General features: G+C 47.7%; 1 protein-coding gene across 2 annotated transcripts; it reads left to right on the top strand.

Annotated features, from left to right (window-relative positions):
- The first annotated feature begins 1 nt into the window (after nucleotide 1).
- C1H9orf24 (chromosome 1 C9orf24 homolog) lies at nucleotides 2-12,934 on the top strand. 2 transcript variants are annotated; one of them, XM_032892358.1, is made up of 7 exons: nucleotides 2-569; nucleotides 5,990-6,134; nucleotides 9,308-9,417; nucleotides 10,334-10,409; nucleotides 10,603-10,837; nucleotides 12,284-12,370; nucleotides 12,774-12,934. In XM_032892358.1, exons 1-7 carry the CDS (start codon nucleotides 435-437, stop codon nucleotides 12,874-12,876), a joined length of 891 nt encoding a protein of 296 aa, XP_032748249.1. In that variant the 5' UTR covers nucleotides 2-434; the 3' UTR covers nucleotides 12,877-12,934. The 2 variants fall into 2 exon arrangements, with proteins under 2 accessions (XP_032748249.1, XP_032748241.1); XM_032892350.1 differs by lacking the exons at nucleotides 2-569; nucleotides 5,990-6,134; nucleotides 9,308-9,417 and having other exon boundaries at nucleotides 10,015-10,409; nucleotides 10,603-10,832; nucleotides 12,774-12,933.
- Nucleotides 12,935-14,077: the final 1,143 nt, after the last annotated feature.

The raw sequence follows: 14,077 nt of genomic DNA on the forward strand, positions 1-14,077 counted from the left end.
TTACTGATGCGTGGCCCTAGGTGAATCGCAGCCCTCAGACTGGGAATCGGAACCTCTGCCTCTCTTCAACAGTAAGACGTCTGTCCTGCAAGTTCTCTAGGCCCTTCTGAACCGTAGGGAATTGGTTATTTTGAGGGGTCCAAGGCAGAAAGGGGCTGTCCTGGGGAGGAAATTAGGCCTCCTGTGCAGGGATGGGGCCAAGGCAGGTGATATCACAATGGGCATTGCCTATCCTAAAAAGGAAGTTGGGTGGGGTAGGAAGCAAGAAAGTTGAGGGGGAAGACACTGAGAGATCCCCCAAAGGAAGGGGTCACAGCATCTAGGGGCACCTTCCCGACTGGAGGTGTGGGCTATTTAGGGGAAGGGGTAGTCACTGATGTCCAGCAGGAGTCCTTGAAAGGCAAAGCCCACTACAGCATCCCTGAGACCCTACCATGTTCCTCTTCTCCCGGAAGACCAAGACCCCTATCAGCACCTACAGTGACTCCTACAGGGCTCCCACCTCCATCAAGGAGGTCTATAAGGACCCACCTCTGTGGGCCTGGGAAGCGAACAAGTTTGTGACCCCAGTAAGTAGAGGCTGCAGATGGGATGGAAGGTGTATACAGCCGTGTGTCTGGGTGGTAGGCACGCGGCCATTGCAATGTTCATAGTTATTTCCGGTTTCGGGTTTTTTTTATTTCATTTATGTATTTGTTTATTTACTTATTTTTTTGAAACAAGGCCTCACTGTGTAGCCTAGCCTCACCTTAAACTTATGACAATCCTCCTACATCAGCCTCCCAAGTGTTGCCTAGAATTGCAGGTAGGAACCGTGCCCAGCCATTTTGAGATTGCTTTGGATTTATTAAGAGAGGTTCTAAACTGCCAGATGGTGGAACACACCATTAATCCCAGCACTGGGGAGACAGAGGCCAGCGGATCTCTGTAGGTTTGAGGCCAGCCTGGTGTACAGAGCAAGTCCAGGACAGCTAGGGCTACAAAGAGAAACCCTGTCTCAAAACAGAAAACAAAACAAACAAAAGAGGAGCTGAGAGTTCCATGCGATCAGGATGTGCAAACATTTTGGGGGCTACCTGTAGAGCAAGCCAGCAATGTCCAAAGGCTTGTCTTCATGCGTGCATGCCACATTCCCTTCCGTCTGCCTGGGGAGTAGAAGAGAAACAGTGAATTTAGGTAGTTGGAGCCTGTGGTGGTGACAAAAGGAATTCATGAGTAGAATTTTTTAAAAATTATGTCTAAATATGTTCTGAAGGAAACTTGGAGGGTGGTAAATTTTAGGGCAAACTAGGCTGCATGTGGATACCTGTCTCAAAGCCCTAAGTCTCACATAAAGTTGATTTTTAGACAGTCATGAGTGATAAATATACTTAAAAAGACACGATTGCTTGACAACAATGCAGCTACTGACACTACGAGAGATGTTTATGTTAAACCAGCCGAAAATAGAGGAGCTGGGTCTGTGAATTCCAGACTGAAACACAGGTTCACACGCACACACACAGGCACACACACACGCACATACACACAACACAGGCACGCACGTATGCACGCACACATGCACGCACTCAAGCACACTGTATAACTTCTATGGGAGAAAACATCCTCACTGCAAGTCTTCAGGTTTCCAAAATGAAGCCAAACCCGCAAAGTTTACACTAAGATAAAAGGCAACCAATCAAGGCCGGTGGCATTGCTCGGTGTAAGGCACTTGCCTAGCATGCATGAGGTCCTGGATCGCACCCCCAACACTGCTTAAAAAAAAAACAACAACCAGAAAACAGAAAACGCCATATTACAAAATCACCAGAAATAACTGGCTTTACCTCTGAGAACTTCAGATACTGGAATTGAGAAACTTTTACCAAGGGATGTGGGTCAAGAGTTGGTTTTTTGATAAGGCTCAGACAAATCTCTAAAGAGACTAATCTAGAAAGAGAGGACACAGACAAATAAAAACTGCTTCTAACAGGATCTGTAAGAAAATCGAGAAAAGAAATGGTCTGAGCAACTTTAGTAAAACTGAAAATGAATGGACTACTGGGAGAAGCTGTGCTTGTCTTCAATGTCCCATTCAGAGATCGAGGTTGACGGAGCTCAGGTTTTAAACCAGTCTGAAGTTTAAAATCACCTATTTCTTCTTTAGCTTTAGTGAACTATGAAACGTGAAGCCTTAAATCTGTACAATAAGCTTGATTTTTATTCTGTATACTTTTTTTTTCTTTTTTTTCGGAGCTGGGGACTGAACCCAGGGCCTTGCACTTGCTAGGCAAGCGCTCTACCACTGAGCTAAATCCCCAACCCCTCTGTATACTTTTTAAAAAAGCCTGCCAAATGGCTCAATAAGTGAAGGCTCCTCGCTGGCCAGAGTTTAATCTCCGGAAGGAACGGACAGACTCCTGCTCACACCACACCACACACACACACACACACACACACACACACACACACACACACACAAAATATTTCTTTAGGCCAGGGTGGCCATCCCTTTAATCCCACCCAGCACGTGGAAGGCAGTGGCAGGTAGATCTAGGTGAGTTCAAAGCCAGCTAAGTATACAGAGCAACAGCCAAAGACAGCCAGAGCTACACAGTGAGGTCCTTACTCCAAAAAAAAAAAAAAAAAAAAAAATGTAATGGGGCTGGGGAGATGGCTCAGTTGGCCTCTCTGCAAGCATAAGGATGCAAATGCAACTCCCAGGGCCCACCGTACAAAGCCAGGGGCAGCGGCTCACCCTTGCAATTCCATGGCTGGAGAAGTAGAGACAGGAGGATCCCTGACACTTTCTGAGTAGTCAGACCAGACAACCATGAGCTCTGGGTCCAGTGAGAGACCCTGTCTCAAAAGGAAGGCAGAGAGTGATACAGGAAGACAGTGGACATTGACCTGACCTTTTTTTCGGAGCTGGGGACTGAACCCAGGGCCTTGCGCTTGCTAGGCAAGGGCTCTACCACTGAGCTAAATCCCCAACCCCCTGACCTTGGTTCTTTACACAAATGTCCATATATGTGTTCTTACAGAGAGAGACAGAGACAGAGACAGAAACAGAGACAGAGACAGAGAGACAGAGTCACACAGGATAAAAAATTTCCAAGACAGATATGATTATATATATTAATTACAAAGTTATATAAAGTCATTAATAGATGAATAAAATATATATCAAGAACAGACTCATACATACATGGAAACAATATTCAACGAAAATGGTTGACAACAAAGCTATGGAAAGAGATTTATCAGGCTTAGGCTGGCATGACAAATCCTCGGAGAAAATAGACTGCTTGGTAAGAAAACTAGTTATTCATATGGATGGAATAAAATTAATACCTAATTTACACCACACCCAAGACGAAAGTCCTGCCAGATTAAATACGGAAAGTGACACCATACAGTTTTCAGAAGAAAGTGCAGGATGTTATTTCCATTATCTGAGAGTTATGGATAGATTCCTTTAGTCATACGAGGCATTAGCCATCAAACATTAATAATTCAACTGGCTTAAATTAAGAACTTCTGTTCATCAAAGAAGCCGTAAAGAAAATTAAAGAAAAAAAAAAAAGCCACAAACGGAGAGATTCACAGCATGTAACTGATTAGTATATGGAATACATAAAGAAGTTAAGTCCTCTGGATTAAAATTGAACACACATGCATTCTGACCTCTGCCTGAAACTACAGTAACCGGATACTCGAGATCGAGATTCACGAGGATGGTGAGAAAGGGCTGAGCAGTAAGTGACCTAGCACATCTGAGAGGCAGCGGGAAGCCAGCAGTGGGGCGCCAGACACCATTCAGCTTAAGGATACAGGATTTCAAAAAACTCAGGGACTGGCAGTCCTGGGTCTCCGAAACTGAAGGTGAGACAGAAGGACCAAGGCTAAAATAAGGATTATTCATTTAAGAAGCAGTTAAACCTACTAATCCTTTCTATTCTTTGCCTCGGGGGTGACTTCCTGCCTCTGTCTCTGAAAAAGTTCGCAGGCTCTCTGCAAGCCCCTTGGCAGGGATCCTGAGAGCAGATGAGCATGGAGCATCCTATACTGACGGTTCAAATCCCCGCAGCCTCTTCTGGGCTGGCAGCAGGGCCATTCATTATCCTAGGCTGAAGATTAAAGGAGCCTTTCCAGAAAATCAGATCCCCACCTGAGGAAAGGCGTGAGGATACTGGCGTTAGGGTTGTTAGGGTCTGCAAGCAAAACCCAGCCAGACTAGCAGTGGGTGTCGGAGGCTGGCAAAATCTCTCAAGGCCTCAGACACAAGATCCTTTCAGTTTTCTATTTATGAACCGAAGCAAAGATCACAAGCAGCATAGGAACACCTCTAACACAAAAATGGGTGATGCCTGTGAGATCTTCTAAATAAATGCTTCTCTCTCTCTCTCTCTCTCTCTCTCTCTCTCTCTCTCTCTCTCTCTCTCTGTCTCTGTCTCTCTCTCTCTGTCTCTCTGTCTCTCTCTCTCTCTCTCTCTCTCTCTCTCTCTCTCTCTCTCTCTGTGTGGTGTGTGTACAAGCACACCAGTGGAGGTCTGAGGTTGATTGTTGGAAGTCTCCTTCCAACGTTCTCCATTTTAAAAAAATGTTTTATTTGCATGTATGTCTGCACACCATGCACATGTGTGTGTGGGAGTGTTTAGTATGTTTGAATGTATATGGATGCACATCCGTGTAGGTTTAGCTGTACCCTGTGTATGTGAAGCTCAGGGGAGCCCTGAACTTTGACACCCTTGCACACTCAGCTCCCACGCTGTCTTCCCACATGGGAATATCGCTGTGCCAGATAAGGCAGGACAACACCAGCTAGGCACATGTCACATGTTATCCCAGAAGGTCCTGAACTAAGGGCCTTTCTGTGAACAACCAGATATTAGCCATACACACAAAAATCCTTTGTCGTTGATAATCATGGGGTTGAGTAGGAGTGGCCTCTCCTAGCTTTGCCTACTGGCTGTCTATTGAGACCCATGAAACCTAAGCTTTGTTTGGCATTCTGCCCTCAACTAAAGACAAAGGGACACCAAAAGGAGGTCTTCATTTGGGTTTCCATTGATCTATTCAAACAAGGAGTGGTGGGCTGAGGTGAGGTGAGCTTCAATAGGTTGAGGGGCCCAGAGTCCAGAAGAATGGGAAAATATCAGGATTAGATAAGAACCAGAATCTCAAGGTTGAGGGTGATACTGGTGTCAGAGAAAGGACCACAACAGAGTCAGGGTCTTGTCAGAGACAGCCTATCGCATTTTAAAGCAGGCTTCCTGCCAAACCCATCCTTCCTCTTCAAGGTCCCAGATGCCTGCCCTGTCCAAGAAATCTACATAACACAGTCCGTTCCCAGGAAACCAGCCTTTCTTGAGGCTCTGGGTTGTGTCCACGGCTCTGCTAGAGGAGACTCCGGCCTTGTGCCCAGAGTGTGCACAGTCCAGAAGAGAAACCAAGAAGCGCGGATCTCTTACCTTCGGGAGCTCCCTCAGCCAACGAACAGCAGAAATTAAGTCAACCAGAGCCCAGCTCCATGTGTCAACTTTAGATGAGAAAAATAAGCAAACAAGAAAAAAAAAGGGGGAGCAACGAAATGATTTAAAGCAGGTCCAGGAGCTAGAGAAATGGCTCAGTGGTCAAGAGCTCTAGCTTCTCTTGCAGAAGAAGAGAAAACAGGTTTGGTTGCCATCACCCATTCGGAGACTCACAAATATCAGTAACTCCAGTACTTGTGGTTCTGGTGCCCTGTGCTGGCTCTCCAGGCACTGCATGTGTGTGATGCACATATATACACGTGGACAAAACACTTACGCACAGGAAAGCAAGCAAAAGTAAGTAGGTCTATGCAGAAGGACCAGCGTGACAGGAGAACCCATCCCTCTTGTAGTTGGGGTACATGGGAATCCAACCAGGCTGGCCTTTACAAGAGAGACTAGATCTAACTCCACCAAGGTTCCAAGGCTTAGAATCTCCCTGAACCTAGACACTTTCCCTCTTTCCCTCGGCCTAGGGTCTGACTCAGACTATGCACCGTCATGTGGATCCTGAGGCCCTGCAGAAAATGGCCAAATGTGCTGCACAGGACTACACCTATAAGAGTTCCATTTCAGGCCACCCTTACTTGCCTGAGAAATACTGGCTTTCTCCAGATGAAGGTAGGACCCCAGCTCGCCCCAGCCCACCACTCCTTGTTTGAATAGATCAATGGAAACCCAAATGAAGACCTCCTTTTGGTGTTTTCTTGTCTTCGGTTGAGGACAGAATGCCAAAAAAAGTATAGGTTTCATGGGTCTCTATAGACAGTCAGTCTGCAAAGCTAGCTGAGACCACTCCTACTCAACCCTATGATTACCAATCAAGGGCAAAGTTGGTTTTTTTTGTTTGTTTGTTTGTTTTTTTTTTTTTTTTTTTTTTTTTTTACTTTAGAAATGATCCCAAAAATGACCCTCAACCTGAACCTAATTTGGACCCTGATCTCCCTCCTGATATACTCATGACTTGGACCACTACCCTAATCAAGCCTCTCGACTATCTCCTTAGCAACCCTTTCCCATCTATCTGCCCCTACAGCTCTCTATCTGCCCCTCTACAGCTGGGGACATTTTCTTTCTGCCTAAACTTTTTATCTTATTCTTCTCTTTCACAGAGACACAGTCTATACTTACACTGTTTATGAAAAATCCCCTTTCTCCTTCGGCTAAGTATTTATGATCTGCCTCCCTGCCCGTTAAAGGAAAGGCTGTTGTCTTTCTCATAGCTGTATTCCCTCCACCATGGGGACTCATAAGTACCTGTCTTCATAGCTATGTGTGGAAGGAACTGATAACCCCAAGCTAGCACTGGGAGCCTGGGACACTGAAGCTGCACTTGTGCAGTCACCACACCCACGGGAGCCCTCAGCATTTGCCCTCGGAGACTAGGCCTGTGCCTCAGTCCTCAGAACACCCTCTCAGAAATAATCTCCTTCCTCGATTTCCCTGAGTCTCTTGTACACTCACTGAGGAAATATGAGCTTCCTCGGGGTGCTATCCAGAGCTTCGCTTCGCTTCCTAAAGCCATTTTACATAACCCATCCATGGCTTTAATTACTTTTTTTGATTGGTTGGTTGGTTGGTCAGTCGGTTTTGGTTCTTCTAATCAGGGTTTCTGTGTTAGCCCTGGTCTCCTATGTGCACAACCATGCCCATCTTAATTACTTTTTAAGAATGATTTATTTTTTATTTCCTGTGCATTGGTGCTTTGCTCGCATGTGTGTCTGTGTGAGGGTGTCAGATCCCCTGAAACTGGGATTAGAGACAGTTGTGAGCTGCCATGTGGGTGCTGGGAATTGAACCCTGGTCTTTGAGAGAGCAGCCAGCGATCATAACCGTGGAGCTGTCTTCAAGCCCCATGGCTTTAATTACTATAATCATAAGTCCTTCAGCCCTTGTCTCTCACCAGCATCCCACTCTCTTGCACTTGGACCTGGATGCTCAAACACCTCAAATTCAGTATGTCAAGTCCTCCAACTTAGAGTGGTAAATGTTAGCACTCTTCACCCCCGTCCCACACAGCTATGTTTCTTTTGTTTCTTTTATGTTTTTGTAGGGTTTTTTGGCTTATTTTTGTTTTGTTTTAAGACAGTGTCTCACTATATACCTTTGTCCAGCACAGAGCTTGATATGTAAACCAGGCTGGCCTGGAACACATAGAGATCTGCCTGCCTCTGCCTTCTGAGTGCTAGAGTTAAGAGCGTTCCCACTATGCCCAACCTTTTAAAATATTTTTATTACATTTATTTATTAATTTTGTATGTGTGTGTGTGTATGGGGGAGGGAGACAAGCTAATGTCACAGTCCATATCCAGAAGTTAGAGGACAACTTTTGGGATCTGCTCTGTTGGTCACAGGGGTTGAACTCAGGTTGTCAGGTTTGGTAGCAAATGCCTTTCTTTACCCGCTGAATTTTTCTGTAGTCAGGCTAGCCTAGAATACATAATGTCACCTGGGCTCTTAGTGAGCCTCCAACCTAAGCCCCACAAATTCTGGGATTACAGGAGGGCACCATTAGGCCAGAGTTGTTGTTCATCCTGTCATTGCTGTCTCTATCCTTCAGACTTTTGGGGAATGGCCCATGAGGGCCTTGTAGGACAGGGTTAAGAGTTGGGGCGGTGGGTTGGGGATTTAGCTCAGTGGTAGAGCACTTGCCTAGCAAGCGCAAGGCCCTGGGTTCGGTCCCCAGCTCCGAAAAAAAAGAAAAGAAAAAAAAAAAAAGAGTTGGGGCGGTATTGAAATGTTTCTGAACTAGAACAGTTATACTGGTTAAATTTCACTTGTGGAAAACTATCATAGCTTCTATGTTGATGCTGGATTGCAGGATTTCAAAGACGGAGCAAGGAGGCCAGTGTAGTTTCCTATGCAACAAGCATTCTTCCCCTTCTTCCCCTTCCTCCCCCTCCTCCCCCTCTTCCTCCCTACCTCCTATACACCCCCACTTCTCTTCTCTGTACAGGGTCTCTCAGGTAGCTTAGACCTGCCCTTAAACTTAATTTGCAGCCGAGGAGGGACCTTAAACTCATAATACTCCTGCCTCCACTCCTCAGGACTGGCGTTATCGAGGGGTTGGGTTTTTGTTTGTTTTGGTTGATTGGTTTGGAGTTTTTAATCAGGATATTACTATATAGACCAGACTGGCCTTAAACTCAAAGCAATCCTCCTGCCTTGGCCTGCTGAGTTACAGGTATGAGGCACTGTGTTCATTTTCTAAAACTATGGTTTAGATTGCCTCATCTAGAGCTCCCAACCTTACACCACCACCCCCCACCCACACCCACACCCACACCCCACACATGCCCGCCCGCCGTGCTGCAGGCACCGTCCTGCAGAGTCTATTCTGCTAACCATGACATACATTATTTTTGTCTCCTGGTGAAGGTATCACAGGGATAAAGGAATGAGATCATAGAGGAAGAGGGGAGAAATTCAAGTGATTTTAAGGTTGAATAGGCAGACCTTGGGGCCTGGGACCGGGTAGAGAGGAGGCGCCCCATTTCCAGGCTAGCTGATTCAAGGACAGTGCGGCCAGGATGAAATCTGATCGCCCAAAGGATGCAAAGCTTGCTCAGAGGCGTCCCCTAGGTGAGATGAGATTTGCAGCTCAAGGGAATGAAAAAACACAGGTGGCAGACAGGGTGTGGTGCTTCAGGCCTCGTAATCCCCCCCCACTTGGGAACCAGGGTCATTGAGGGTCAGCTTTGTGATAGAGGTTAGAGAAGAAACATCTAGAAGGTTCCAGGCTCTTGATGGCCTGTGGAGTAATCCTGTCTGCCATCTCCACTCCCATGCTGAAGAGGACAAATGTACAAGCTACCTGGACAATGACCGGTACAACACATGGAAGACAAGTCCTTGCAGCAACTACTGGAACAAGTACACCACCTGCCTTCCTCGACTGTACAAGGTACCTCGCTGTGCCTGCCGCAATTGCCTGCGGTCTGGGGCTGGAACACACACGCACGCACGCACGCACTCACACATGCACGAACACACACACACACACACACACACACACACACACACACACACACACACACACCCCGTCACCATTCTGCAGTGTCTCTTCCCCATCTGGAAACAACGGTTTTCTGTTTTATAGCTGACAGTGGAGGCCTGGAGTTGGACTGTGATAGGTGCCAGCCTCTGACCTAGCTTGGTGGTGACATGACCAGTGTGCACTCTTTGACTGGTTTTATGCTTGCCAAGTAGGTCTGCCTCATCTGATCTACTTGTGACACCAGGGCTGCCCTCGAGTCAGTAATGAGCTAGATCCTCTCTGCCCGGCCTTCCCCTCCCTTGTGATGGGACAAGGAGAATGAGATAGGGAGTTCCGATGAGGCCCAGGCCTTTCCCGGAGAATGTGAGGTAGATGCAAATCCAGAGCAGCTTAAATTTAGGCTGACAGTTTACTGAACCCCTCTGAAACAGAACCTTTTCGAGAACCGGATCCCCGCCCCGAGCTCCCTCAGATGATTCTAACGGAAAAGCAGTATTCATAGCGCCCTCCCCATAGAGACGTGCAGACACAAATGGCGTATAGGTGAATGCTAAAGTAAGGTTGACCCAAGCCTAGAAACACCTCTACCACCTTGCGGCTGTTCTAGCATCCTCACCCCCACCTTGCCCGCGTAGGCGGAGCAAATGCGTTGCCCGGCAACGACTCAAAACAACCCAGGAAATAGAGGAGCTGCTGAGGAGACAGTGCCGCCTGAAAGACAGTTTGGTATTCTGGGAAGACATTTCCCCTCAGAACCCTCCTCAAAAGAGGGGTAGCAACTATTTCGAGTCAAAGCTTAAAGTAACACGTAAACCACTTCCAGGACACAGGTATGGAGTCAGAAGTTCGAGGAATGCCGTTGGAATATCCTCCGAAACCTGAGCGCCTCAACGCCTACGGTAAACAGCGGAGGGGCAGTGGAAAGATTATTGAGTGCGAAAGAGGAAGGCAGAGTGGGCAGGATGGGGATCTGGAGGAACATAGGGTGTAATTGTAGCTCTGTCCCCGGGTTTGTCTCTGTCCCTGGCTCTGACTCTGCTTTCCCCCATTCCTCTGACACCGGTTCTTTGGGTATCTGGACACTGGGCTCAGAGCGCGAGGTAGTGGTGAACATGCTGAACTCGCTGTCCCGGAACCGGACTCTGCCACAGATTGTACCCCGCTGCGGGTGTGTGGACCCTCTGCCGGGACGACTGCCATACAGAGGATACGAAAGCCCTTGCTCTGGACGCCACTACTGTCTGCGCGGGATGGACTACTGTATCACTGGGGAGCCTAGCACAGAACGCCGCCTGCGGCCTTTGTGCTCGCAGCAGCCGACTGTAAGGTTCGCAGGGATCCGCCCGCCTAGTCCGGGCTCCACCCACAAACGAGCCCCGCCCCCTAGAGTCCCGCCCTGCTCGGCTGCCCTCACCCACTCTACCTCATTCTAGCCCTGTTGTCCCCCCCCGGGCTTCTGTCTGCTTCAGGGCCCCAGGGCACAAGAGAACAGCTAAGGCAGAGAACCAGTATAAAGGTTACTCCCAAGTCCTCAATCCTGTTCTCTCCAACTGTGCTCAAGGTCAACACAAGTGTTTGTATTCTGGAGATCCTGCAAAAACAGTTTCAGAGGATTCCAAGCCCCTCACATCAGTCGCATCCTTTCCTTACACTCAGGAACTGAACCCCTGGGTCTGGAGACAGAGGTTCTAGTCTGCAACATGCTCTCTCTGCCTGAGCCTAGGCGCACAACCAGTAGTTGGCATGATCTTCGCTGGGGGCAAGGAAGTGATTACTGCTTTCCCACAGCGTCCTTGGCTTCCTTGAGTTTTAAAGCTAAGTGCACGGAGAGCACAGCATTAGATTAGCAGGCATCCAGTCGTGGCAGACAATACCGGTGTAGCCTGGGAGGGGTTTCACGTCAGTTTAGAACCAGATAGACTGTTCAGATGCATTCTCTTGCATGCTGGAGGCAGTTCCTTTAGTGACAGTGAGGGTGGCCAGGAGACTACTAGGGGTGGCAAATGTTTGTTGCGGCGCACAGACAGGAAATTAAAGCCAGGGGACGCTAGTGCCATTGGGACATCAATGGTTGGTAGAGTACTGAAAACCACCAAGAGGCCAGTCTTGAGGGGTGGAGTTGGCAGCTGACCTAGAGTCAACGGAATCAGGTCCATGGCTTTATATGAAGGGTAAGAGGTCAAGGTTGGGAAGCTACGTCTTGAGTATCAGAAACTCAAAAGTAGAACTTGCATCCAGCTGTGGCAGACAATACAGGGGTAGCCTAGGAGCCAGGCTTTTAAGTCTGTGACCGCTTAGAGTGTGCAGAAGGGTCTTGAACCCTGTGCCTACCCCTCCTCAACCCTGATTTATTGTCAAAGATTGAGTCTTTTCCCTCTGAAGGGTTGGGGATGTGGGAAAGTGTCTGAGTCTCTATTTGACCTGGAAACACTGCCTACCTCCTTACGCTGAAGAAATCGCTGTCTTAATGGGGGTGGGAGTGGAGATGTTGGATTATAAAGACTATGTCTGATCCTCCCCAGAATTCTGGTGGCAAAAACCAGACTTTGATGGGTAGAGGATTTTTCTGGAGCCTCTCCAGAGGCCGTGCTGTAGTGGGGTGGGGGGGGGGTGGGGTGGTTTATGAAGGGCAAGGAAGGAACCGTAAGACTGATTCTGTATCCAGGTTCTTGGTCTGGGACATCGGAATGTAAGGTTATTTAAAAAAAAAAAACAAACAAAAAAAACAAACAAACAAAAAACCGACCTCTCCCTGCTGTTTTTCTGCCACTAGGAGTATGTTGCCCTTAGACCACCGGCCAGGAATGCAGTGTGTTGTTACAACTCCCCCGCCATCATACTACCCGTTTCCCAACCTTAGGTAAGTTTGGCGCAGATGCATTCACTTGCATGCTGGAGGCAGTTCCTTTAGTGACAGTGGAGGTGGCCAGGAGACTACTAGGGGTGGCAAATGTTTGTTGCGGCGCACAGACAGGAAATTAAAGCCAGGGGACGCTAGTGCCATTGGGACATCAATGGTTGGTAGAGTACTGAAAACCACCAAGAGGCCAGTCTTGAGGGGTTGAGTTGCAGCTGACCTAGAGTCAACGGAATCGGGTTCACGGCTTTATATGAAGGGTAAGAGGTCAAGGTTGGGAAGCTACATCTTGGGTATCGGAAACTCAGCAGCAGAACTTGAGGTCAGTGATTGGTCAGGGTCAGAGATAAAACGCTGAGATAAGGTTAACGTTGAAAACTGGAGTAAGACTCATTTTTCCTTGCAGATGGGACACAAGTCACTTCAAGAAGACCGGTGGTCCCCAGAGAAACAACTATGTTGTCCATCCTGAATTTGTGTCTGAGACTTTTCCTGTCTACCCTTCCTAGTAAAACTTTGACCAGGCCAAGGGAGGAAGTGGCTCAATAAACTCTTCACCACAAAGACTGCTTGCTGTGTCCTTACCTGGAAAGATCTGAATGGGAACCCACCCCCAAGCATCTCAGTATACCCCTGAGCACCCTCCTGATAGACAGATCAGCAATCCAGATGGTGTTCTTCCCAGTACCACAGAGACGAGTCCTCCAACCTTCCAGATCTTTCTACTTGAAGAACCTTTAGCTGTCATTATACCCACCAACATAGATTCCTCTCACATCTCAGATTCCAGATCTCCATCACAGCCTCCCAAATGTTCCCTGTGCTCAGAAATGTTTGCTGCATTCCCCCGTCCAAATCTAAGAGCTACCAGCTATGGAAGGGAGTGGGGTATTCTACAATCTCTAGGGGGGGTTAGTATGTCCCATTCTCTTGCACCACTGCTCTCTCTAGGGGAAAGGGCATGGCATGGCACAGTGATTTCTAACTAAAGGTTGTCACTAACAGAAGGAGCTACACATCATACTTGGGTCAGGGAGTGGGCATTGCAAAATACCCAAGAGAAACAGAAATACTGCTAGTCTGGTCCTGACTGCTAAGAAGTGACAGTTTAGAACACAGGCTCTTTGGGTCTACAAGCTCCCTCCGAGGAGCTCTTGACTGGAGTATTGCCAGTAGGAAACGGGAGCACAGGTTATCCTAGAATTCTTAAAGCTGTTTTTACACTTATTATATGTGACATGTGGAGATGTGAGGCCAGCTTATGGGAGTCAGCCCTCTCCACGCACAACATGGGTCAGTAAGCTTGCTGGCAAGCACCTTTACCTGCTTACCATCTCTCTAGCCCTGTGTTAGTTTTTAAAAGAATACAGCTCGCCAGCCTTGAGGGAATGGATTCCTAAAGACTCCTGCCTTAGTCACTGTTGTATTGCATGGTGAAGAGACATCATGACCATGGCAACTCATAAAATATTTTAATTGGGGTTTTACTTACAGTTCCAGAGGTTAACCCGTTATCACAGCAGAGTGTAGCAGCAGGAAAGCGTGGTGGGGAAGCAGCTGAGAGTTCTATGGTCTTATCTACTGGCAGAGGATTCTGGGCCTGGAATAGGCTTTTGAAACTTCAAAGCCCACCCCCACACCCCCGTGATATACTTCCTCCAACAAGGCCACGCCTACTCGAACAAGACCATTCCTCCTAACCCTTGTAAT

This window comes from Rattus rattus, chromosome 1, assembly GCF_011064425.1.
Source record: "Rattus rattus isolate New Zealand chromosome 1, Rrattus_CSIRO_v1, whole genome shotgun sequence".
Classification (NCBI taxonomy): Eukaryota; Metazoa; Chordata; class Mammalia; order Rodentia; family Muridae; genus Rattus; species Rattus rattus.

Coding starts and splice junctions, on each gene's coding strand:
- C1H9orf24 (XM_032892358.1), top strand. CDS start 435: ATGTTCCTCTTCTCCCGGAAGACCAAGACCCCTATCAGCACCTACAGT. Junction 9,418..10,333: donor GCCTTCCTCGACTGTACAAG/GTACCTCGCTGT, acceptor AACCACTTCCAG/GACACAGGTATGGAGTCAGA. Junction 10,410..10,602: donor TGAGCGCCTCAACGCCTACG/GTAAACAGCGGA, acceptor CACTGGGCTCAG/AGCGCGAGGTAGTGGTGAAC.